Source organism: Nannospalax galili, unplaced genomic scaffold (genome assembly GCF_000622305.1).
Source record: "Nannospalax galili isolate Female #2095 unplaced genomic scaffold, S.galili_v1.0 scaffold513, whole genome shotgun sequence".
Taxonomy (NCBI): domain Eukaryota; kingdom Metazoa; phylum Chordata; class Mammalia; order Rodentia; family Spalacidae; genus Nannospalax; species Nannospalax galili.
The window spans coordinates 1,748,771-1,776,457 of NW_008334861.1; the positions used below are offsets into that span (position 1 = coordinate 1,748,771).

General features: G+C 44.2%; 1 protein-coding gene across 1 annotated transcript; it reads right to left on the bottom strand.

Annotated features, from left to right (window-relative positions):
* Positions 1-9,745: 9,745 nt before the first annotated feature.
* Gabre (gamma-aminobutyric acid type A receptor epsilon subunit) lies at positions 9,746-27,476 on the bottom strand. Its single transcript, XM_029561815.1, is given in 10 exon segments — positions 9,746-11,578; positions 11,849-11,997; positions 12,000-12,046; positions 12,156-12,321; positions 15,496-15,633; positions 17,100-17,182; positions 17,903-18,123; positions 22,420-22,487; positions 22,881-23,764; positions 27,365-27,476. Coding segments are annotated over 10 exon segments (2,202 nt in total). The 5' UTR covers positions 27,421-27,476; the 3' UTR covers positions 9,746-11,188.
* Between the last annotated feature and the right edge of the window lie 211 nt (positions 27,477-27,687).

A 27,687-nucleotide genomic window follows, 5' to 3' on the forward strand; every position in this document is an offset into this window, starting at 1 on the left:
TTCTCTCTATTGCCTACTATTTTTCCATGTTTTCACTGTGTATATGGTTTGGCATTTTTTTCTATGGTTATGAAAATGATGAAATTAATTCATTTCTTATTCTAAAGAAAATTTGTGCTTCTTTCTGAAAATAGAAATAATACATGTAATTACAGATAATAAAAATTACAAGGGCTGAGGAGATAGCCCAGTGGATAAATCACTTGCTTTGCAAGCATGGCACCAGAGTTTGGATCCCCAGAAACCACATAAAATCCGGGCAGGTATCTGAGCACTAGAGAGTTGGAGACAGGGGGACCCCTGGGGCAGGCTGGATAGGTAGAGTAGCAGAAATTGGTCTGGGTTCAGCAAGAGCTCTTGCCTCAATAAATGAAGTGGAGAACAATCAATCAATGGAGATACTAAGCATCAACCTCCTCCATCATATCCTTCACATATATTCACACACATGCACATGCACCTGTGCACACATATATGTGAATATGCATGTATGTAGTCACAGACACCACACACATATACACAATAAAAACCCCCAAATCACAGGTAATACATGTAGAGCAACAGCTTATTTCACTGGTAAAATGCAAAATTGGACATCCTGCACACTGATTTGTTTTCATTTAGTAATTATGTGATGATCTTTCATGTGAATATGAATACATTTAAGACTTTAAACAACTACAGAGAATTCCTCTGTATGAACACACCATAAATTGATTCAAGCTACAAATTTCCTGATGAGAAATTCAACCATTTTAACTGGCCTCTCAAATGCAAGACTGTAATATAAACTTTATGTCATATCAGTATGGCTCTGTAATCCCCCATGAGATTCATTTTCATCACTGTAATAAACTAGTTCGTAAGTAATTTGCTATTTATATTTTAATACATATTCCTAGATATTCTTCCAGAAAGGGTACATCAGTTTACAAAGCCATACAGAAAACGTCTGGTTCCTAACATCTAACTTGCACCATTAATCTTGTTAACCCTATAAATTATATAGGTGTGATTGTGTCTCTTAGATTGCAGCAAAATTGAACATCTTTTCATGTACTTTTTCATTCAGGTTGTATTTTTCTTTCTTCATATCATTTGCCAAGTTTTCTATTGTGGTTTTTGTCTTTTGTTTTTAATTTGGTTTAAAAAAGACTGTTTAGAGCCATTAAACTGTACTGCAAGTTACTCATAATTTCATCTTTATATTTCTAACATTCTTAATATGCGTCAGTTGGAAACTGTGCTGGTCTTCACCCCCTTGTGATTGAAACACTCCTTCTCTCAGATCCTCTGAATGTCTGTGGCTAGAGATAGGTCTCAGCCAAAGGTTCAGCTTGTGTAAGTGGCACTCCATTTCTAAGGGCAGCATGTATCAACAACTGACTAATACTGGAATCTAAAGGCCTGGCTTTTCTTGTACCAATGAAAGAACTTCTCCAGGGGTCACCTCAGCATCACAGCTCAACTTCTCTATGACTGTGGTTTTCTTCCTTATACAAATGTTGCTTTGAGTGATACTTTCCAACAGACTTCTCACATGCAGTTCTTCATCTCAGAGTGCCTCCCAACCAGCAACAGTGGTACCAGCTACGATTTTAGAACTCTGACTCTAAGAGAAGATATTGATTTGAATCACCAACACAGGGGCTGAGGATGGGACCTCATCAATTTTAGTGAATAGACCACTTGGTAGTATAGCAGGACAATTGGTAACGTTCACTGATGGTGGACTGAGGTGGCAGAAAAGAACAGGTATTTGAGAAATGCGTTGGAAATGGTAAATACAGGGAAAATGAAATGGATGGAGAATGCCAGGAGCAAGAAAAGTATTGAAACAGCACAATCAAAGGCCAAAGGTTATTTGTCATCTATTAGAGGCTGAATGAAAGAAATCACAGACCCTCATTAGGTAGCACATAGGGACTTTGTAGCAGTTAGAAAAACAGGCAAGGAGGGCTGGAGAGATAGCTTACTGGTTAAGAGCACTGACTGGTCTTGCAGAAGACATAGGTTTGAGTCCCAGCACCCACATGGTAGCTAACAACTGTCAGCAATTCCAGTTCCGGGGGAATCTGACACCTTCTCACCTCTGCAGGCATTGCACAACACGGATGCACTTACACACCTGCAAGAATATACTTATATGCAGAAAATTAAGTAATAAATAAATAAATACATATATACATACATACATACAGGCAGGGAAACTCAACTGGGAAACTCAGCATACAATTTTAAGACGAAGAGATTACATTCTAAATTTTGGGGGTTCAATAACGTGAAAGTCAGAATCTTGATTAGGAGTCTGAGTCAAGAGGAAAAATCCCAGTTGACATATTTAATAATCTATATCCTCAACTTTCTGAATTTCATAAGCATTCTGCAGAAGGGGGCCTTTTCTCTCTGCTAACTAATGCTCTGTACATATTAGGCATCAATGCAGCTTTGTAGATAACATGTATCCTTCTCAAGATTTTCCTTTACTCACCTTCATGTATATCAGAGTAATTACTAAGGTCAGATACAGTATAATTGAGTCAATAAGTTATACACCTGCTGTCAGATGAGACAAACTCTATTTCAAAGGAGCTATGAGGTTTTGCCAGCATTTGCTACCAAGAGAGAAGATCCAGGACAACTATAACAAGGATGTCTACACCACTGCTATGGAATTTAAACTTGCCCTTTAATGATGCTAAGGATTAATTTATGGAGGACTACAACTAGGTCTGTCTTTAAGATATGGTGTATCTGGTGACAACTAGACTCCAAAACACAGTCATATAGCATTCCACGTACCATCCTTATCTCTACCAGGATCCAGAAGCATACTAGATGTTCTTCCTAGAAAAACAAAGAATTTTCTGATGCAGATGGCATGGCTTACTCCAAAAGGCCAGGATGCTGCATGGCAATTCTCCCATGAGGGCTAGCCTTAAATACTACACTATACCCATTCCTACCAAAGACAGTTGTGACACAACACCATAGAGTCTATAAGAACACATAGTTCAGAACTGCTTATACCACAGTTGGACATTGCAGCAAGTCTCTCTCCTACTCCTGTCCTCTGAGCCTTTTGTGTTGCGTGATGTATGGGCCAGAGGTGACTATGCTCTCCTTGTCTTGGGGGGCTTAAAATGTAGGCATTGTCTTCTACTTCAGAAGAGCCATATTGACACAGCTCTTATTAGTAGACCTCTAGAAACTTCACTGAGGTGGGCATCAAGTCACCAGGCCTTACCCATCATCTCCAATTAATACGTTGTGCTTCTATAACAAGCAAGAGTCATGTTTTTTGTGATACCCTGGCACCTAGATCTCTTATGACTGTTATTATGACTGGAGTGTTAGAATTAGCATTGGGAAAATCTATAAATAAATATTCTTAACCTGTGCACTGATTTTGATCTGTCCTTTCTTCTAATTGGAAAGGAAAAACATACATTTGCAAAATCAATTGCTATAGATCACGTTTCTGAGGCTATGTTAATCTACTCTAGCAACAATATGGCACTACAGCTGTGGGTTACACTCTGTAGTGACACATGTGGCAATCTATACCCATTACCCAGGATCCATCTGTCAGTTTATCTCCACACCTGTGTTCTGGAACCCATATGCTCACATACATACACACACTCAATAAATAAGTAAATAAATATAATTTTAAATTACGGATAGACTGATAAGTAAATTGAAATATGATGGTAATATCCATAAAATCATTAAAGGTAGCATTAATTTTCTATACCTGGTTTGTGATATTGCTTTTATTTATTATGTACACTGTGGATGTACATTTTAAAGCTTTCCACTTGAACTTTTCCACTATGCTAGCTCTTATAACACAGATCACAGAATCAGTGTGGGAGTTATTCTAAATTTCAAGTATATCAAATTCAGCTATGTATGCAAGTCTGGAAAGATGACTGGATGGGTGTGTGAGCCTGGTGGAACCTACTGATAATTTTTTTCTTTTCTTTTTCTTTTTTTTTTTTTTTTTTTTTTTTTTTTTTTTGCGACAGGGTCTTACTATGCAGCCCTGACTGACGTAGAAATTTTTTGTCTTTTTGACACAAGGTCTCCCTGTAGCCCCAGCTGTCCTGTCCTATGTAGACCAGGCTGGCCTTGAACTCACAGAGATCAATCCACCTGCCTCTCCCTCCCGAGTGCTGGGACTAAAGGCGTGAGCCACCACAGCCAGCTTGATAACTATATTTTAGAGAGAATTTATGTGCTGGTTAATCTTGACTGTCTACTTGATGGAATCTAAAATCACTGTGGAGACAAATATCTGGTCATACCTGTTAAGGAATCGCTAGATTAGGTTAATTGAAGTGGGAAGACTTACCGTAAATGTGAAAGGAACCATTCCATGGGCTGGGGTCCTGGGCTGAATTAAAAAGAGAAGGGAAACTGTGCAGTAGAATTCATTTTTCCTGCGTCCTTACTGGGGACACGCTGAAACCATCTGCTTCATGCTGCCATGCCTTCCCTGCCATAATGAACTATCTCAAACTGCAGACCAAAATAACCATCAAGTGTTTTATTATAGCAACAAGAAAAGTAACTACTGGATCTTGAACAGAGAAGCTCAATAATGCTTTGCTCTTCTAATACCAATATTAATTCAAATTACTGAATTTTGAAATTTCTGAGTATCCTCTTCTATCTAATATTCAGTGTAAAACCTTTTGGGGAGGGAGTTGGGATATAATCCTAGGGTGTTTTTTTTTTTTTTTCGGTCTTTTTGAGACAGGGTCTCCCTGTAGCCCAGCTGTCCTGGAACTCACTATGTAGACCAGGCTGGCCTTGAACTCACAGAGATCCCCCTGCCTCTGCCTCCTGAGTGCTGGGATTAAAGGCATGCACCACCACACCTGGTTTATAATCCTAGTTTATATTTGCTGTGGTATTGCAAGATGCTTCTCCCTCAAGACCTGACCATTTACCCCATACATAGTTTACAGTTCTGATCCATGAACTAGAAAAGCATTGTGACTTTTTTATTTGGAAACATCATCGTCGTCTTTCTGTTCCTGGGTTCATGTTTTCTGATCATATATTTAAAATGGTACCATTATGGCAGCTCGTCATTTTGCCTGTTCTTTTAACAACCATCACAATGTTCTGTGCACAGGTCAGGCTCCACTGGCTACTCTAACTTAGCAAGTTAAAATAATTTTAGGCCTTGACTTCCGGTAATTAACTACTGATGCTTTGTTTTAATTGCTTTGTGGCACCATCATGCCCATTATTACTAGCTCTATGCCATAGAATTAATATTTGTGTTCCCAGACCCCTATGTGTGCTAACATTAGGAGATGGGAGTTTTGATAAATAATTAGATCATGATGGTATAACCCTCATGAATGGAATTAATACTCTTATAAGAAACTCCAGGGGTTCCTTCCAGTCATTTGTGGGCACAATAAAAAGGCTGCCATCTATGTATGAACCATAAAGCACTCCTTCAGTAGCCTCTCTATCTTCTAGCATCTTGATTTTTAAATTCACATTCTCCAGAATTTCGAGAAAAAGGTTTATTGTTCATAAGCCACCAACACAATGTTTCAGAGTATTAGGTTTTCCCAAACAGAGAACTCACTCGCTTTAGCTTAATCGACATGATTTTGCCAAACATTTAGTTCATCTCTGTAGCTTTTCAAATCTGACTCTTATGTTCTGGGTTATTTCTCTTCTACAGTTTTTATTCTAGTGTAGAACAATCTATTTTTTTTCTGCCTTTTTGAAGCAGGGTCTCCCTGTAGCCCCAGCTGTCATGGAACTTACTATGTAGACTAGGCTGGCCTTGAACTCACAGAGATCTGCTTGCCTCTGCCTCCCAAGTGCTGGGACTTCAGGCATGCGCCACCATGCCCAGCTGAAGAATCTATTTTTAAATTTCCAAAGATGTCCTCTGATTCTGATAGTTACCTGTTAACTGTTATTAATGACCTTTGGTCTCTTTTGACCTTTCTGTAGGGCATTAGTACAAACTAGCAAGAACCCTACAGTCTTACTCTCTGCTCATCCCAGTCTTCAAGTGTGTGACCTTGAAACACAGTTCTCCCGCTGGGTTGTATCCACAGGTCACCACCATGAAACATTCAGAATTTGGGCTTAATGATAGTGTCCCAGGTACTGTCTGTGCCCCACACACCATTCAAGGTAGGTTGTTCTTACCAGTCCCACAACCCCCACTTTTTCAGCATCTTGTCTTGAATAATTCCTGGTGCTATTTGTGTCAATTCAAGTCATCTGGGAAACACATGCCAAAATGGGATTGGAACAGTAAGGAATTTATTGGGGTGAATGCCTTTGAACTACAAAAGAAGAGGGAACAAGAGGAGACAGGAAGAACTTTTACACAAAATGGCGTCTGATATCTGAGTCTCAGTCACACATATGGGGGTTCAAATGCAAGGATTGCTTATTGAAGGAGTCTTGTCTTTGACATACATGTCCATATTCCCAGTCTCCTGCAGTGATCAGTCCTAAGTTAGGAACAGTCCCTTCCAGGAAAGCATCACTTTAAATGATGTGTATTTATACCAAATTTATTTGTTATGTATCTGAAATACACATTTAATTGGACAGTGATTTGATTTGCCAAATCTGGCAACTGTCCTATGATAATAGAACTGAAAGTTATATGTAAGCACCACAGCATGGTTCCTTCTCACAAAGGTCCATTTCTTTATTGCCCTTGCCAACAAAAGAGACCAGCAAGGATTTCCCTTGTGTGCCATCTTTCCTGAAGGAATCCGATCAGCCACTTGGAAACACATTGACTACGTAGAGCTTCTCTAAAACTAGACAGAGGCACTGACTCATGTTGACTTCAACAACATATATTCCAGACATGAATTTGCTTTCCTTTACTGGAGAGCCTTACCCAGGGTTCCCATACAAGGGCATAGTGTTTCACCCACTGAGACGGGGCTTTATATTTACTCAGTTGAATACAGAGATGTATTTCCCAGCCAAAGGTATGAAAGTTGAGCACAAAGTCTGGGATTTCATTACTCAGATACCCCCTGGAAGCTGCTGATAAGATGAACTAGAGTGCTAAATGCAGAAGCTTGGAAGGTAGGTCACATCTGATGATGGGATCTGGAGATTCATCCCCTTTCTCTGCTTTGTGATAATTTGGAAAGATCATGTCAGTGACTCCAGGACGCCCATGTTTTTAGTTGAGGCTCTTTTGACTACATTGTAGTCCATTTTCTCCTCCACCTGTCCTTGCTCCCTGCAAGGCCTCCAAAGGTGCAGGTCCTACAGCAGTTTCAGGTTAATTTTCTGCATCCCAATCTTGCTTTTCGACATGACCTTTTTAAAATTCAATTTTAAATTTAACATACAGGGCTGATGAGGTAGCTCAGTGAGTAAAAGTACTTGCCACAAAAGTACACGACAACTCGGGCTCCATCTCTAGAACCCACATGGAGGAAGAGTGCCAACTTCCACAAATTGTCCTCTGATCTCCACATGTGTGTTCTGGTTTCTGAATACCCCCACACTCAATAAATAACTAAATAAATAGAATGCAAAAATTAGTGTACAAATACTGACTTTCATTATGGCATTCTCATACATAATGTGCCATTATACTTTTTTTAGAATTCATCCTATTACCCTAATACCCTCCCCTCACTCTGGATAGTCCCCTTCCTTTTCCCAGTCACACCAACTTCTTTGAGGTCTCATGTATTCCATTCCATTCCATTGTTTCTCTCCTTCCCTTAAGATCAAGCCTCAGGATTCTCTTTCTAGTTGAATTCACCAATATTATCTGGGTTCCTTTAGGATTTCCTTTTTTTTAACATTGATATAGTGAATTTTAGTCGTTTTCACCCCCATTTCCCATTCTCCTACTGAAATCTGAAATTCTTCTATAATTTGAGTGTAAAAAGAGAACTTTATTGTGTTTCAAATGCTTAACTTGTTCTTTCTCTATTGTTTATATTTTTAAAAATCTTCCTTTCCCCAAACTTCTCTGTATTTACTGAAATGCCTAAATTATATTGTTTTCTCTAAGTTTAATATTAGTTGCACCTTATGGGTTTTGTTAGGCAGTGTTTTCTTCATTAATTTTTTTAGGTGTGGATGCAGTTATTGTTTCAATTTCCTCATTGAAAATAACTAATTATATAAGGTTCTTAAGTTATTTATGAGTTTCAAACTTTATTGTACTGCAATTAAGGAATCTGGTTTCTACTACTTTTATACTTTAAAGTTAAATATGGGGCCTGAGCTGGACTCTAATCCCAACACTAGGGAAGCAGAGGCAGGTGGATTTCTGTGAAATCTGGGGAACCTCGTCTCCGTAGTAAATTCTAGATCGGCTAAGGTTAAAGAGATCGTGTCTCAAAAAGGCAAGAAAAAATTAAATATGGAGCTTCACATCTTACATGCCTACTTTGCTTAGAAGCAAGACCACCGATTTTTTTGTACATATTCTAATTTGAGAAGTAAAAGTGAGGAAACATCTCCCTAGTTTTTAAATCATTACTTGCCATTTTCAATGAGTTAGGATATTAGAAAATATAGTGTAGAGATATGGTTTATCTCCTCTTGAAGTAGTAGGAATTGAATCTAGGACCTTGTGCATGTTAGAAAAGCACTCTATAACTGAGTCATACACACAGCCCAAAGATAAGGCTTTATTGTTAAGGGAAAGTGGTTGAACACCACAGTAAGGATTTTATGACCAAGAGTCAGCTGTTCACAGATACTTTTGTCTTCTCTGGGTTCCTTGTATTGCTTCAGATGGAAATGTCACAGGATGCCAGCTGTAAGATTTCTCAACATACCTTTAGAAATTTCTTTTGAGAAGTAAACAGTCAGGGTCTCCAGCCTTGACAAATCACTTCTGTTTGGAGCCAGGCTATTAAGATTTCTCCATTTTTACATATGGTACAGGCAGGGGAGGGGAGGTAGTATAAGACAGCTGAGCCTGGCACCCAGGAACCTTCTAGTTCTGAAATGGTAAGGGCAAGAGTGAAGAGCACTGCAGCAGGAACATGGAAGGAATGAAGGCATAAAGGCAGGCAAGGAATACGTGAAGGCAGCCGCACATCCTGGGGCTTTCTTGTCTTTGGTCCCCATGAATCGTAAAACAGTATTCGGTACATGTCTGGTAGGTGTGATAGGGATCGGGGAAAAGAACGAATAAAAGTGTATGTCTCTGATTTTCAGGTTTAAAACCTGAGCTGAATGTAAGAGCCAGATGATCAAGAGCACTGAGACATGTTTTCGGGACTTGACATAGCCATTGCAGTCATGAACCCACAGAAGCTGTGGTTGCCCATACTGGGCCCACACAAGACTGGGTCTCTCAACTTTCAGTCAGGGACCAGGGAGGAAATCATAGAGCCCTGGCCCTCTCCAAGGAACTCCTGGCTGTTGAGGGCTGCTGGGGAGAGGGGCATAGAGTCATTGTTCTCAGCTGCAAGCCCCACAAGCTCCAGAGGACAGTTCCACCGACACACTCATGAGGGGCAGCCCTCGTTAAACTCAGTGAGTCACAAAACTTAAAACAACAGCAACTACAAAAAGACATGAAAGTGGGAAGGAGAATTGTTGGGAGAGGATTTGGATGGCCTGGGAGGGAGATAAGAGTGAATGTGATCAGATTGCATTATATATGAGCATGAAATGATCAAATAATAAATGTAATTGAAAGCGAGCTTGAATATCGAAGAAAGCAGTCACACATCGAATGCTTTGCTGATACATTTATTCATATATTCCCCTTTACAGATGATAGTGACAAAAAGCAGATGGGATCCCCTCCCTCCACCCCCCATAACATACAGACACAGATTTCATTCAGCATATACAAGCATTGGGGCATGTACAAATTCGTTTCACTGGGTGGGCCAGTGAGAAGTTCAAGATGGGTATCAGTCTGAGCACCTCAGGCCCAGTTATGGAGCAAGCCCATGCTGAAGGGAGCTTGTCATTCTGGGCCCTGCCACTGGGGTGCCAGCAGAGGAAAGAGAATTGAATCATGGTGACCAGAGTTCCTTAGCCCTTTCACGTGGTAACATTAAGCTCCAGAGTGGCTTCCAGCAAGATCCACCATCCCATAGAAATCTGTATCTCAGGGCTTCCATCTGCATAATGGGAAAACGAACTGTGCCCTAGAGATGTCACAGGGCTAAAACAAGGCTCCAAATAGAAATGATTTGTCAAAAATGCTTTGCCAAAGGGAAAGTGCTGTACAAATTTAAGGGAATTCAATTGATTGTGATTGTGTGAGTGCCCCGGGGATGGCAGTGGACTGGCTCTTGGGTCCAGGGGCCAAGGAAGCAGTCAAACTTCTAGATTGTGCCAGAGGTAAGCACCAATCATTGGCAGGTAATGCCCACTGCAAAGCAGAGTGTTCTTAGTTTCTTGGCCCCAAGAAGTCACCAAGGCCTAGCACCTGGATCAGGGCTGGGAAAGTCACCAGGGAAGTTACAGAAAAAATCACAAGGGTCAAGAAAGAGGAAGAAGGAGGCATACAAAGCAGAGGCCAATCACTATCACTACACATGAAAATAAATACCCACTGGATGAAGGGAACTGAATTGGTAGTGCAGATGGAGGCAGATGGGGAGAAGGAGATAGCACAGCAGCAGAGGGGTGTACTGTCCCAAACAGGCCACTTGTTGGCTCCTCTCCTCCTACAGAGATATTGCCAGTGTGCTTCTGTCCGTGAAGGAAGGGGGAGGGCAGGTAGAGAAACAAGAATCCAATGATCTGACTTAAAGACTTGAGGACAGGGACCTTCTGGCTGCTATTCATCCTCTGTGTGTTCTGGAGCTGAGTCTGAGCTGGGCCCCTTGGCACCACAAAGGCAATCATGGGTTTCTGGGGAAAGGCAGTAGCTGTCAACACAGTCAGCAGGGCTGATCTGCTCATACATGGGCATGCTGAGCATCATGAATGCTCTTTTCCAAATAGTGGTGGCCTGTTACTTGAGAGGGGCTATTAAAGAGATCAAACGAAGGGACCAGTGAAGAGGGGGCCAGCAAAGGCAAACTCTCCACAGACTCGCACTGGGGAAGAGCTAAGAAAAGACTGTCTCTAGGTCCTCCTGCTGCTGTTGCTGTTGTCTCCTAACTCCCTTGGCAAGGGGCTTAGTACCTCCCGGGGAACTGAAGAGGCTGCCCCATGAAGTACTAGCTGGCACCTACAAGTTAAGGCAAATCAGCCAGTACAGCACATTAAAAAAGATGAAGGTAACTGGGAAAAGCACCTGTGAGTAGTTATCCAGGCGGTAGATGTGGATGCAGAGGCGGCCCTCCTGCCAGGTACTGCCCTGACAATTAGGGACCATGCAGAAATACTTTCTAAAAACCTTGACGCACACGTAGTTGGTCGTCTTCACACACCGTTTTCTAGGACACTGGGGGTTTCTTGGCCTTTGAAGTCGACGGACTGGACAGGACTGATGATCCTCTTCATCGTTTCCCTCGAAGGTGAGAATCTTGTACACAAACACTTCCTGCTGCTGGCGGGCACGGGCACGGGCACGGGCACGAGCACGAGTGCGGGCACTACCACGGCTACCGGTCAGAGGCTGCAATGGACAAATGAAAAAAGGAGGAGATGGTTAGGGGAATGTGAGTCAAAACTAAAGTTTGCCTAGCATTTCCTAGAAACTGAATTTGGCACATCCCATCTTGGCCCTCTGGGATTTCCATCAACAGGAGGCTTATTTCCTCCACCACCCCACGGAACTTCTCATCACTTAGGAAGCTGGCCACCCATGTGCCATAACCCTAGCTCCCTCACTGTTGGGGTTCCCCATTCTAAAATGTTGCCTCCTGCTCCAATACCCAGTTCTTACCTGGTAGAATCTTGAAGAAGCATGGTGTTTCGTCTCATTGTAGATCAGGAAGTTGAGCACAGCAAATTCTAGTAGAGCACAGAAGCAGAAGACGAAACAAATGGCAATATAGCAGTCCAAAGCTGTGAGATAGGAGACATGAGGAAATTCTTACGAGAAAAGGTGCCTAGTATGGCCCTGGTGAGTACACAAGTGATCCTATAAGAGCAAAGACTCATGCAGTACGCTGCTCCAAGGGCACCAGGAGATGGTAAATTTGTGCCGTAGCAAAGCTAACGCTCTACCATGCACCCATGCTTATGCTCACCTCACTCTCTTACCTAAAGTTGTCTTGTCCGAATCAGGCTCTAGCTTGATCCAGAAAGAGACCCAAGAGAAGACTGTGTTCATAGAAGAAGGGACACGGTTCTGAAAGGCAATGAAGCCAAACTGCTGGCTCACATTGAAGAAAAATGTCACGACCATGAAGTCACCTGAAAGACATAAAATACACCACTGCACTACAGCACTGAAGCAGATGTCCAGCAGGACAGACACATCATGGGTCCCGTTGTCCAGGTCACGGGGTACCCGACCAGAGTCCTAAGACTGAGTCACAGTATTTCAGTGCCATACACATAGCAGCAGAAGCTCAGAGGGAGACTTCCTGTAAGACCCACAGCCAGCTGCGAGCTAAGCCAACACAAGCGTGCTAATGATCCCTTCCTCTGTTCACTAACTCTCCAAAAGTCTGTTTTTCGAAAGGCAAACGTTCTCCTGTCTCCTTAACTTCTACTGACTCTTTGATGCAGACAAACTACACAATCAACTATATACTCTGTAATCTGACACTAAGAACCAACTTTGCCTGAACCGGCAATAGACTCTACGAGAACTGATGAACACCTATGTCACCAGTGGGCAGACTCTGTTGCTCATGTTGCTCCAAACACTTCCTCGTGCTAATCGTGACTCTGTGTGTAGTCTGGGCTTTTCTCTGAGCCCAGAGTATTAAGTTTTACTCTCCATATCATATTGGTCTTTAGATTGCCCCAGTACTGGCTCTTTTGTGAAGCTAAGCTGCAAATCCCTGCCTCTTTAATGCTATAGAGATTCTTGACTTTGAATTAAGTGAGCTTTTAAATCCCTTCCAGCAAGTATTCATGTGGGCCCTTCAGCTTAGCCATTAACTAACCAAGCCTGGAACAGTGTGGAAGGCTACCCCTGGGCAAACATTAAGGACTCTCCAGAAAGGAGACACCAAAGACGCCAAAGCAGGGGAGCAGCATTTTGTAGTTATCTTGAAAGCACTGACACTCAAGGAGCAAAGGTGCTCAGATTCTTCTGAGGAAAGGGAACGATGTTCTCTAGGATCACTGGAAATTCCAGAGTCGCTTCTTTGGGAGTAGAATTCCTCAAGCACTGCAGCAAGGACCACCCTCAGACTTGCCTACTAGCCAGGATGTCACATTCCTAGTTCTCTTGACTTGGGGTCTTGCCCAAATTCACTATTGCCACCTAAGTCCCGAGTCTATGTGTTTGTCAGCAGACCTGTTACTCTGTGGGATCTCTCCATTTGAATTTTATTGACACTGACTAAAGAAGAACTTCTCATGTGTTCAGAGTTAAAAATTTGTCAGGAGAAGGATACGAACACACGTTTGCTCCTTCCTGAGGAGCACTGACACAATGGCAAGAGAAGAAAGATATGGAGGGCTGAAAGCCAAAACAAAAAGCATGTATTAAAGATGATTTTCTATCTTACCTGCTTTGTCCACATCATGGTTGGTCAGTGCAGTGTCAGAAGGACACAATTAAAAGACTGTGTATGGAGGACATGGGCTAGAAGGATAAGTGAACCGACGCCTTTGAAGAACAAGAGAGGAAAAGAAGTAGGGCTGTATAGACTGTGAACCAGTGCTCTGATGATAATACCAGCCCTTTAAATTTGACGTCTTGGAAGAGGGACTTCAGTTAACATAAACAGAATAGTTCTAGGGAAAAAGAATCAGATATGACAGATAAAAGGCCTAGCCTCCAGTTTCAGAAGAACAGGGAGAGTTTTTGATGGTAAGAACTGTCTGGAGAAGGAAGTTGCTTCCTTGCAAGATGGTCAACTGACCATGGCAAAATTCCCCCAGGGGCTCAGCAGCTGTGGGTGGAGGGTGGCTCACTTACTGAGGGCAGGGTTGTACTTTCTGAGAAGCTCCTAAAGCACAGACTCTGCTTTAAGGTCCAAAATGGCCCAAGTTGCAGGCCACTGCTGCATTCTAAACCCTGATGAAATGAGTACACTGTGCTCCAGCTGGAGAAGACTGTTCCAGGATCTAACAGGGAGACTTTGGAACCAGTCCCAAGGATAGCTCTGCAAGTGGAGAAAGCATGAATCAAGAACAAGCAGTCTCCATCAGAAGAAAAAGAAGAATGACTCCTCTCTCCCCGAGGAGAGCTGGTGCTTACCTACTGTCACTGCTTCAGTGATGATGCTGGCTCTGGGGCTTTGTAGTCACTAGGGCACCATTTTGAAACAATGTGCAAACCATCTACTAAACGGAACCACTAGTGACTTGAAAGCCCCTGGGCCTTGTCTCCTCGGCCATTTTGGATGACGGGTCTCCACCTATCTGGAGAAACTGGTGGAAGAGCAAAGATCCCAAGCCAAAGGGAGCGAAGTATCTTTCTCAGAACCCCAAGAAAAGAAAAGCATTTTTAAAGCAGCTCCCATCCCCTGCCTAGTACTCTGTAAGCAAAGCTTTAGCCAGGTGAGCATGAGCCGTCCCTCCCCCACCGACCAACTCAGTAAGTGAAGCAGATTTTGTGTCATCACCAGAAGCAAAGCAAGATGCTTCCCGTGACAGATAGTTGGCTGGGTGACTTGCTCCATCCACATTCTGGTCAATACATATGAAGAGGTTCCAGGGTTGCTCTGGGAGCTACCCTGGGGAGATTCTTTGGCTCCTCATTCAGATCACCTAGGAATACAAGCAAAGATGCTCACATCTGTTTGGGAGCTGCAAGTTAGAAGACCCAGGATCCACCCCTTACATCCTTGTCAGGAACAAGGTCAGAAAAATCAATAACCACCATGTCTTTGTTGAATCCACCATGAAGCTTTTGATGGCAATCTGTGCTTTACAGGGATGTTCCTTTAAGACAAATGTTTATGTGGCAGCTATTGCTACTGTGTAACTTCCTGCAGACTACCCTGGCCCTCACTAGCAGACACTAGGACTCTAGTTTCCACCTTTACGTCCCATTAAGATGGACCTTGCTTCCTGTTCAAACAGCTTGGGTTGGTTCTGGGCAAGGAAGAATCAAATAAGAACCCTTCTCCAAAGCCATCCTAGTGAGTCAGTGTTATAACAAAGACTGACCCAGAAGAATCTGGAGGACAAAGGTAAATGCACATTCTGACAGCCACAATACTGTAGGCACTTACCTCTCGGGGAGCTTGGCAAAGCACTTACTTCTTTGCAGATGAGACTGAGACATAGTTATAAAGTCTCAGTTTCCTCTGCAAACAGTTATAAGTGCTCAGCATGTACAATCCAGGAGCCACATCCTACAGAGTATTTCCACAGGATTTATGTACAGCTTTTGTACAAATGACCACCTGCGGTTATCCTTCCTCAGCTACTGCTCAGCCCTAGATCCCCCTGAACACTCACCAGTTGGAGTTGAGACGATTTCAGTTTTGTTGCTCACTCCGGTGAAATCATACTGGAAGAGGTTCCAAGTGTTCTTCTCAACGATTTCAAGCTTGACATTCTCCCACTTGTAGATCGTTGCATTCTCATCATAGGACCCTGGAAATCAATGTGGAAAAGAGGGTCGCGTGAGACTGGGAAGCCCAACAGAGGTCCCAACAAGCACGGAGTCAGCTTCAGTCACACTTTGGAGTTTTGACTCTGGCCTCACCAGCTGTGGGACCTTGCCTCTTGCCTGGTTGTTGAACCCCATTCAGTAAGTATATTTACTGAAGAGTCCTTAGTACCAGGCCCTGGGCTGGGAATGCAAAGGTCAGCAAGCCAGGAACCCGTCTCTCGCATTCCCATTTCATTAAGACAGTTTGCAGCTGTGGTCTGGGGGAGTTGCTCTGAAAAATCGTTATTCACGGAGCCATGGGCAAGGTAGGGAAGGGCCACTTGGGGACTTGGAAAAGACTTCATAAAGCACGTGACATTCACATTGTCTTGAAAGTCTTCATATAGATAAGGTTGATGCAGTTGATGGGGCAGCACAGAAGGTGAAATGCCTGGCTTAATATGGAAACAGAAAAAAACTTTAGGGTAATGGGCACACAGATGAATTGTGCAGCAGGAAGCAGAGGAAGCCGAGTCATGAAGGGCCTTGATGGTCATTTTAAGGAATTTAGAATTGATCTGTGTGGGCTAAGAAAAGATTTGTCATGAAAAATGACCTGCTCTATATGGTGCTTCCACTAGGTCACTGTGGTTCTAATGTGAGAGCAGCATGTTGGCACGTTGCCAGTTATGGGAAGCCAGTGCCACAGTCTAGGCACAATATAAATAAATGAAGGTAGGAGTCAAAGCTGTAACAGTCAGAATGCAGATAATAGATGGAATTAGTAGAAATCTGGAGGTAACACCAACAGGATATGTGGATTGTATAGATGTGGAGGGTTAGCGAAAGGGAAGCATCAAAGTTCTTGACTTGGACAACAGGGTGGGTTGGTGGCACCCTTCAGTGAGGCTGATGGAAACACAGAAGCAACACATTTACCTTGGGGGCAGGGGCTTGGGGGACACAATGAATTTAGCTTAGAACATGTTCAGTTTCAAAGTGAAGATATTGCAAAGGTCAAAGCAGATGATAAAGCCCTGCATTAAGGGAGAGATGGAGAGGAGCAGACATACTTTAGATACACTTCAGAAGCAGGTGACTAGCTTAAGGTGGAGCAAGGTGAGGGACAACTCCAACACAAAGCCAACGTAATGCAGCACAGCACTGTTGGCAGGAAAGGTGGGGTGTGTGTGGAGAATGGAGGTGAGGATGGGGTGTGTGGAAAACGGAGGTGAGGATGGGGGTGTGTGTAAATGGAGGTGAGGATGGGGGTGTGTGGAGAATGGGGGTGAGGATGGGATGTGTGGAGGATGCAGGTGAGGATGGGATGTGTGGAGAATGGAGGCTTTGTACAAGCTTGCCACCATCTTAGGAGAAAAGCAGAAGCAGAAAATATAAAAAGCAAAGATGAGAAAAAAGAGGGGCCCAGTATATCTCTGGATCCCCAGAAACCTAAGAAGGTACTCACAGCTAGAGAAAGACAGAGGGCAAGAGTGAGAGTCCATTGGAAATTTGAGCATGTGGAGGGAACATCCCGCATCAACGGTCATCCTGAAAGGGAGAAAGGTGCCCCATTAGGCTGGCTCTGAGCACTTAGGTATTCACTCAACTTTGACCGGGGAAAACTTCCAGTGAATGACAACAGTAGAATTTAAGATGAAAAGCTCCATGGAGAGATATGAAAGAGATGAAGAAGAGCTTCTAATCTCACTACTCTGGGCTCCCACCATCAGAGAAGTGTCTTGAAAGCCTAGATGGACTATGTTTTCTGGCCCAGCCCAGTTCCCCAACCTCGCAATTTTCCACACTCTGCTACCTCCACAGCCTGCACTGCCAACACAAGCTTCCCCAGCCAGGCATCCTACTATCTAACTTAGTCTTAGTTACCTTTCCAATCACTGTGTTGCTACTCTTCCCAGACAATTCCACCACCGTGGACATGTCTTTACATCCATTGCCCACTTGGGATGGAATTGTCTAGGCAATGCAGTCTTATGGGCACATTCCAGTTGAAGGAATTCTTGACTTGGAGCCAAGAAACAGCTCCCACGTTTAGGAGCAAACTTGGTATATGTCTTCATGCAGTGTCCTTTTATTTTGAGATCTCTGTGCCTGTACCCGAACTGGAAGAGGTTGGGCTCCTGGTCTTGGAAAGCTAGGCAGGCTTGTAGAAATATTATGCAGAATGACATCTGCTCAGGAGTGTTTGGTTAAGATTTCCGAAAGAAGTAGAAGAGCCCCAGAAGGGGCGACACTAAAGGCTTGACATACCTATCTGAGTGCGACACCTTTCTATCCTTGTGGATACAAGTCTTCTGGCTGGGCATGGTGATACCATATGCATAGGCCCTCGTAGAATTCCCCCAAAAGGCATCCGGAATCCACAAGTGGCTCATCACATTGCCGTGCACAACAAGGGTCTCATAGGTGTCGTTGTAACAAAGATGTTCATCATACCAGGTCTGAGAGAAGATGATGTCGATGAAATACTCCTGGTGGGAAGGGATAGAAAACCATATACTTGGGGCTAAGCAGACAAGGTGCATTTGCATGCAAATACTAAGTTTGGCACTACTTAACATGGATCCCTAAAGGCAGTGTGGTGCAACACACGGAGCACTGGACCAAGAAGCAGGAGACGGAAACAGTTCCTGGTTTGCCAGATTCTTTCGGTTTCAGGACTCAAAGGGACTCAGACCTTACCCCAGCCAAGAAATCAGTCACACCTGACTTGGCTGCCACAGCAAAGGGAGCTAGGTCCTGACATCACACAGTAGTCAACTCAGAACTGTAGAAACATTTGTGCTAAATAAGTTCCCTACTTTCCCAGACAAAGTTCCTTCTGCCTTGTGGAAGCTATATAGCTCATCTAAACTCTGGAGTCCCCTCAAACAGCTTTGCCCCCATAGCTGACATCATGCCCTTTCTCTATCAGTGGTCAAAGGGTTCATGCCATAAGAGTAAGTACTGAATGTTTGGGTGCAGGAATTTTCCATTGCCCTGTGTTTTAAAAAGAAAGTAACATTCTCAAATACATAGTGGTTTGGGAAGACACGCTGCATTGATAAAACCCCAGATGATAGTGGTTTATTGCATGGCTGGGCTCAGTGCTTCATCATGGTCATGTGGGCTGGGCTACTTCTCCTGCCAGTTCAATACACTTTCAGCACCCTCCCCTGCCACAAACAAAAAAATTCCAGCTCAGAAGCACTTAGAAATGTATAAGCTCACACACCTCATTGAATATAGGAAAGGCTCCCTTCTCAACTTTTATTCATGGAACACAGGTATTAGTTAAGCTCAGTCATTCATTCCCCAGAATCATATTAAAAATGAAGTGATTTGAGTCACAAGAGAAATGTCTAACTAGTCTCTTTTTTTTAACAAGGAGAATCATTTTTTCTCCTATGTCTTATTTTTCCTTTCAAATAAGTGCCTATATCCTCTGAAAAGTGTGTGCACATGAGTGGATATTTACATGATTATTTGGTCTCCACATATTACGGATCCCATAAACTCTTAAACATCAAGAAGGCTGTTTAATAGAAAGAAGCAAGAAATTCACACTGCTGAGACTTGCAGGACAAAACCACAGACTGTAATATAGGCACAAGCAACCTGAAAAGCAAGGAGCAGAATTACGCACAGCAGAACTGAAGGCCAGCTTTCCTAATTTATTTTAAAAGTAGGAAAGCTGAGACTCGGAACAGAAGCTGTCCAAAGTCACACAGCTAATGGTGGCATGATGGCTCTGCCATTCAGAGCATTGTTACGATGACCTTACCCTGGCATAGCTTTCACTTGCACAAAAAATAACTTTTGGGGCTTCTCAGTAATCTTGCACCAAAGAATAAGTACCAAATGGGCCTTATGGCATAGGATTCCAGTCCTCCCACATACATGGGAGACTGAGGCATGATGATGCCTTGTTCAAAGGCCTGCCTGGGCTACAGAGTACAGTAAGACCAGTCTGAACAATTGAGTGAGACCTTGTCTCAAAATTTTTTTTAAATGTTTTAGAATGAGGCCAGAGATAGACCTGAGTGGTGAAATATTTGTCCAGTATAAATGAGACCCTGGTACCAAGCAGAAACCCAAATGCTAGCACAGCATGGGGCAACAGGTGCTAGCTGGACGCTGCAACCAAACTGTTAGGAGCCAGAGAAGACAAATGCAAAAGGAAAGGTGCTCCCCACGGCGAACCAGAATGGCAGGCAGAAAAGTGCTAGCAGCGTGTACCTGCCATTTATCAGGGAAGTCTGACAGTGCCTGGCCCTGCCCTGCCCTGCCCCACCTCGTCTGCCTTCACAAAGAGCCTTCAGAGAGTTTCCACATTCCCAGTAGCTGCCAAGCTCACCTCTACAGCCCAGCACATGAACTACATGGTAGCCCATGGGGAGCCTTCCCTCTCCACACCCATGCCATGCTCACGGTCTTCTATAAAGTGTTCAAAATAAGTATTTGACTGCTATTTAACAAGGCACCATTTGCAAATTCTTCACACATCAACTAGGAACTAATGGTTCACAGTTCAACTTTTCCCCAGTTTGACAGGGAACTAGAATGGATCTCTCTTTTAGCTCAGCTGAATCTAGAAATGCGGTGTTTCAGAGCTGGGTTAATGAGAACCACCTGCAATAATTGCCACAGTAAGAGACAACGTTAGCAACTGGGGACTTCGTGACAGGCAGTTCTTCCCAGACTTGTCATTGTTTTTAAGACTTAGTGTTTTCAAAGTTGAGCCAGGAGACTGGCAGAAATACTTGATTAGACTTCCCTCCACTATTCCGCATGCCTGAGTGACTGAAGGGTGCCAAATCTAATCAACCAAGTCCACTGACTAGGTGGTTACCACTGAGACCCGCAAACCTGGCGAGACACTCAACTGCCTCAAATGTCACACGAGGAGATTTGGCTGCCACAAAGATTCTCAGAGCTAAGCCACGGTCCAGCATTGGCAAGATCTGAGACTGTGTGGCAGACGTGTGTGTTTCTCTCCTCATGAAATGCATTAGAGGAAAGCAAGCTGTACAAGAACAGGGACCTCCCTCAACTTTCTAGAACGATTTGGAACCACATAGAAGCTGAGATTCTGTCACATGAGGCTTTGGAAGTTTCAGAAGTGCCACCTTACTGGCTAAATAAAGCAGGTTGTTGGTTCCATACTGATCCAGTTCTGTGCCTCACATCAATGTCTGGGTGACTGGACTGTATCTTTAGGGCTTGTCACATACTAGCACTTCCTGGAACCACAGGTGAGGCCAGTGCTGGCAGAATTAATAGGTGTTGAACAAGGAGAGATGGAGCATTCAGCTACCCTTAGAGTGTGGCTACCCTTAGAACTCCCACAAGGACTCCTGTAGAGAACAAACACTGGTCCCCCCAAATATAAAAACTACACAAATTGCCTGAGAAGTTTCCCAGTACTTTTTGGTTTTACCAGGTACTCATCTCGAAAACAAAGCAAAGCAACTTAGGATCATTTGCTGCATTTATCAATGCGTGGTCTCTCCTACTTAGCCTACAGAATTTAGCCAACACCAACTGGGTGGAAATGGACAGCTTAGTGGTAAAGGAACAGATCAGCTTGCTAGAATTTAGACTGATTTAATACAAGGGGAGGGGCACTGTCTGCTGTTAGAATACCATTCTGAGACATTCTTCCATTCATGGAGGTTACTTACCTTTGAGTCTGTTAGGAAGGCCCCATCTCAACACCAAGACTCTTTTGCCAAACCAAATGCATGGATATTATAGAGCTGCTCACCACAACTTTTCTCTGTGAAACACTGTAAGTTATGAGTTTTGGAGAACATCTTTGGTAATTAATTACCATATACTCTGCTCTTAGCATCAAGGATTCCAAAATGGAGAGAGAAAGACTGACATAAAACAATTAACTACCAGGAATAAGCTAATGAGAACAAGCCACATGTAAGCCAGAAGGATGTGAGTGCCCAGAAAAGAGAACAGTGCAGGAAGGGACCAGGTAGTAGTAGTTGCTATGGTAGTCCAATAAGTTGCTACAAATAAGATGTCATCTGAGCTGGACCCTGAAGGAGAAGGCTTTTGACAAGGGAAAGACTAGAGAAACAGCATCTCAAACAGGAAACCACTTGAATAAAGACCCTGTTCAGATGTACAATATTGAACTGGAAGGTTCATATTCTAGTACAGTCACAACCTGTGGGCTCTAATAGGGTGAAAAAGAATAGAGGCATGAGAGAAGGCTTGCTTCCTAGACTGTGAGGTTGAACTACATGCTAGAAGTAGGGTCAAAGCTGTAGGCACATCACTGTGGACGCCTGCTTAGCAGGACTGAGTATCGAAATATTTGCATATTCCAGATAGGAGATGATTAAGGTTGACCTGGGATCATATTATTCCAGTAGGAAGGGAAGAAGACGGGACACTACGACAATATTAGAGTTCATAGGAATAATCAGAAAAAGACACATTCCATTGTGGTGTTTAAAGTTGCTTTATTCTTTTTATTTTGAATGAAAGACTGCAGATTACAGTCACAATTCTGAAGGTCCTCTTCAGGCAGCAAGGGACTTACCTTTTCCAGTCATGTTCTCAACTCAGTGATGGGTAAAATCCCCATTCACACCAAAACAACAACAACAACAACAACAACAAAAACAAAAACAACAACAGCAAACCTCTTGTAGTAGTAAAAAAAAAAAAAAAAACAGCAGAAAGCAAGAAAAAGAGGCAGGCCTTAAGATGGGGTACTTATCTTGTCGCCCGGCTAGGAAAAACTGTCATCAAAGTTCAGTACTCACCATGTTGTGGATGAAAATAGGTCCAAAGCTGTTGACAGAGACCTCAACGGTGACCAGAGTGGGCTTCTCTGTAGGGGAAGCAAGCAGAGGGTAAGAGTCAAATGGGAGCATGACACCAAGCAGTGAGTGATGAAAAAGGAGAGAAGAGGGCTGATCCATCTCCTTTCTTATCTGTTCTTTCATGGCAAGTGCGAGCTCATGGACTGTAAGGATTAGGCATATACTTTTATATCACTTGTCTTATTTTAGACTTAGTAAAACTGAGGGCAAGAGAAGTGAAAAGTGTTGACCAAGGTCCAGGGCATTCCTAATACTAGAGTCATTGCCTCTTACCAGGTGGATGAGCTGTACAAGTTTCTGTCCATGTTTTTGGCTCCCTTGTCTACACCTCACCCATTCTCTAGACCTATATCCACAATTTGCATTCCCTACAAAATAAGAAGTGTCCTCTTCCTACTCACCTCCAATGCCAGGGTGCAGTTTACGGTTATGCAGGATGGTGTTCAGGATTCGAGACGCTTTTGTCAATTTGCGACCTGAACTTCCAGGACCAGTCATGAAATTAACACTGAGTTCTGTTTCTTCCTCAGTGAGCTTCCTTTCAGTATGCTGAGGCTGGGGCTGGGGCTGGGGCTGGGGCTGGGGCTGGGGGTCAGGCAGAGGATGAGGCAGAGGTTCAGGAAGAGGTTGAAGCTGGGTCTGGAGCTGGGGCTCAGGTTGGGGCTGGGGATGGGGCTGAGGCAGAGGTTCAGGCAAAGGATGAGGCAGAGGTTCAGGCAGAGGATGAGGCAGAGGTTCAGGCAGAGGATGAGGCAGAGGTTCAGGCAGAGGATGAGGCAGAGGTTCAGGCAGAGGATGAGGCAGAGGTTCAGGCAGAGGATGAGGCAGAGGTTCAGGCAGAGGATGAGGCAGAGGTTCAGGCAGAGGATGAGGCAGAGGTTCAGGCAGAGGATGAGGCAGAGGTTCAGGCAGAGGATGAGGCAGAGGTTCAGGCAGAGGATGAGGCAGAGGTTCAGGCAGAGGATGAGGCAGAGGTTCAGGCAGAGGATGAGGCAGAGGTTCAGGCAGAGGATGAGGCAGAGGTTCAGGCAGAGGATGAGGCGGCAAAGGCAGAGGCTGGGGCTGGGACTGGACCTGGGGCTCGGGCTGGGGCTGAGGCAGAAGCTGGGGCTGTGGCAGAGGTTGGGGTTGGGGCAGAGGATGGGGCTGAGACTGAGACTGAGGCTGAGGCACAGCCTGGGGCTCTGGCAGAGGGTGGGGCTGAGGCTGAGGCTGAGGCTGGGGGCCGAAGACGACGTCCTCAGGAGCAGGGGATTCATCCTCCAGTTTGACGTGAGGTCCGACCCTGGAACATAAGACCATGAAGCATTGTTCTCACCTCACTAAGGGTTAGGGCTGATGCCTCTTGGGATAGAAACAAATGAAATTATTTGCAACACAAGGCTTAATTAGTGAGTGGCAATAGGAACCGATGAGGCACTAACAGATTATACTTGATAATTCCTTTTAAATTTCACTGCTCTTTTGGGACTTTCTACGTGATCCATCTTCCATAATTCTTTATTTTAAAAAAACAGTCAACAACAAATATTAAACTAAATTGTCAAAGGCCGTCTTATATGGAATGAGATGGGTGGGCATTGTTGTGTGAACTCTGGCCAACTGGCTGTTGTTTCTAGCCTCGGCCTCCCATCTGCCTGAGAGGAAGGCACAAGCCGAGGGCCAGTGCTGCTGAGGCATGCTTTCAAAATCCAGGGCAGCCTCTCCCACACAGGACTAAAAATCCTGGGATGGTTTGTAATCCTCGCTGTATTGGAGGCATGAGGTGGAGGAATGAAGGCCCCACCTACAGAGAGTACCTCTTTCTTATGGTCTCTGTACTTTGTGCTGTATCTGGGAACTAGTTGGTGGACAGGAGAGCATCTTGAACATGACAGCCAGGCACCAAGACAATAATGACAATGACAAAAACAACAAGATAGTATTTCTTTAAAATATAAAAATATCCACCTACTAATTTGTGAAAGTCTCTTGCAGTGTTAGAGGTCAGGTTGTGAAAAGAAGTGGGATTTGTTTCTTTGTTTACACCCCCATGGTCATTTCCTGACACCTCATCAGCTGTTTGTTTATGATATGACCTCTTTTCTATTAGAGGCATTTTAACAATAAAAATACTCCACATGCTAATCTATGGATCATACTTGAATACCGATTTTTAAAGGCAAACTGTAAAAACAATATATGGTGAAATAGTAGGAATTTGAAGACTGAATAGTTGAACTATGAATAAATTCTTCTTAAATGTTTAATGTATTTTTCTTTTATTGGCAAAGTCTTCACTGACTATAATAATTACATACAAAATGATATGATATCTGAGATTTATTCCAAAAACTCTTAGCTAAAATGATAGTGAGTAGGGGAGAGAGGCAATGAGTGACCATTAACCAATTCATTCATAAATATTAAGGATGGTGATGGGTATGTAGAGATTCAGTATACTGTTCTCTCTAGTTCTCTAGATCTTTGCAAAAATACAGTTAAAAGCTTTTGAAAAGCTATCAGCCCTAATTAATGTGTGATGTTGGAAGGCAAAGAGAGCGATTTCCTTTAGGGAAATTGTGTATTTGATGAGGCTTGGGGTAGGTGGGTGGCTGATAATCATTTCCTCATCTAGGTATTAGTTACATGATCATGTATACCTTGTGAAAATCTACTGGGCTGTTTGCTTATGATTTCTGTGTTTTCTAATTTATATACTTAAAAAGGGATCAGGCCACTTGCTCTACATAGCTCCTAAAATAAGGGCTATATAGAGCAGAAGAACAAGGTGGTTGCATCCCTGTGCTACAGATCAAGGGGTTACCAACTGTGCAGCAAACTGCCTTTTTTTTTTTTTAGCAGTATTCCAATTTCTAGAATTGCTTAATTGGCATACAGATGTATTAAGCTGGGGCCATTTCTCACTTCTGAAATGGCTAATTCCCATTGTGGGCTAGGCAATGACTGGGCTTGAGGAAATCATTTCCACCTTTAAATACCATATCTGGAATATAGCTTCTTCCCTGGGGCTTTTAAAGTCCCCTTTGCACCCAGAGGCTAATCCCCTAGTCCTCTGAAGAGATAAGGACCAACACTGTGGAAGAGAGACCCTCTACTAGGTCTGCAAGAAAAATTATCTCAGAGGGACGGAAGGTTGCTTGAATACTCAAATTAGATTTTGCCAGTGTAAACAAATAGCCACACCCTGGGATGTTTGGGGTTAAGGAGCTCCTGGTTACACACAACCTTTGCCAGCAAGCCACCAAGTTCATTTTCAGGGTTAGAAAAAATAAAATCTTGGAAACCACCCATACCCTAAACTAGTGGGATTTTCCATGGAAGCTTTTCACGCACCCGCATCCCTTCAGTATGAGGTTGAGGCTCTGCACTATAATTTGGCTGGAGAGGGGAGCAAAGGAGCATGAGGAAGGACCTGGGTCTCTTCCTCAGATTCACTCTCCTTTTCACTTTATTGATGGACAAACTGAAGCCCACATGGGGGAAGGGCTGCTCAAAGTCACTCAACTGATTTGAGATTGAGCCTTGACCAAAGTGAGGTTTGGCCCAGCACACCCCCACTGCTGCCTCCTCTTTCTTGACATCACAGGTTGCCATGCTGACAGTGTCTGCACGTCAGCATCTCTCCCCCCTCCCCCACCCCCCACCCCGCCGGACGGCTGTGTTTCCCTCTCATCCCCCTCCCTTCTTCATGCCCCCTCTCTCATCACCAGCCATCTTTTTGGTCCAGCAAAATTCTATATAGAGGGATGTGGATAAGTAGAAATCCCTAATATTCATTCAAAAACATTTTCCAAGCCCCTCCTGAGGTCAGTGCAATCCTAGGGCACAAGAGAACCAGCAGAGAGCCTCACGTCCTTCCCCAAGGAGTTATTAGCTTGGGTTGGGAGCGAAGACATCTTGCCCCTCTTCAAGACAAACAAGAGCAATGCCATGGAGACTTCGAGAAAGCTGAACAGATCCGGAAGCTTAAGAACTTGTGACAGTTCACACCCAACAAGACAGTCTCAAAAAAAAAAAAAAAGGACAAATAAAAAAAACCATGAAACAGTCATCTTCCACCCGTAAAAGTCAGAAATCCTGAGGACACACATCCTATCAATGTCCAAAGCCTGGAGACCAGAAAAGAGGGAAAGGATTGAAACCCAGGCCCCAAACCACAGATCTCAAAGGTGTACCCAAGAGCCAGCAGGGTGTCTGGGGTCTAGAAAGGTAAGGGGAGGCAACAGCTAAGGGGTGGAGGGCAGCTTGGGCAGAAAACCTTCGAAGAAACCAAGACTCCTGTCTGCTACTAAAAGAAGTAACGGGATGGAAAGCAAGTAAAGTCAGAGTTGCCTGGCATAGTGCCTGGTGCTTGGTAGGCGCTGAAAATAAATAAATATATATATATATATATAAATAATAAAAAATAAAAGAAAAAATAAATATTAAAAACGTAAGCAAGAGTGAACAAATCAGACAACACGACATTTCAGGCACTTCTGGTCTCCCAGTCTCGAACCCACCTTCCAAAAGTCCCCAGCTCAACCCCGAGTTGCACGCGCCAGCTCAGGAAGGTTCTGCGCGCCTTTTTCTCCCTTTCTACGCCAGACTCCGCGAGGGAACAGAGTGCTCGCTGCCTGGCCGCGGCTGCAGGGCTTTGGCGGGCCAGACAGAGCCCACGACGTCAGTGGGCTGAGGACCGTCCCGTCGTGCTCCCCGGGCCTTCCCGTCCGCAGCCCAGGATGCCCGTCCATTAGGGGGCCCGCGGGACCTAGCGCACATCGGGGGGACTCAGGACCCAGCTGGCCCACACTGGAACCCAGGGCAAAGCACTAGCTGGGCTCCGGGATCCCGGGAGCCTGCTAGGCACCTAGGGCTCCAGGGTGCCAGGATGGAGACTTACCTCCACTGGAGGGCCAGGAAGATGTTGAGAAGCATCAGGAGAACTTTGGGCAACATCGCGGCAGAGCCTGGCACGACCACCTGTGCAGAGGTCGCAGTGCAGGTCTGGCAGCACCGAGCGCGAGGTGGAGGGTTTTGTTGCGCTCCAACTTTCACTCCTCCCACTCGCCCCGCCCCAGCCCGCGCTCCCCACCCTAAGCCCGCCCCCGGAGCCCCGATGGAAATCTCCGACGACGTGATCACTGCGGCAGCGGGAAGTGGAGGGAGGGAGGCTGGGGCGGGCAGGGGGAGAGGAGGGAGCCCGGTCGCCAAGGCCCCCCGGAG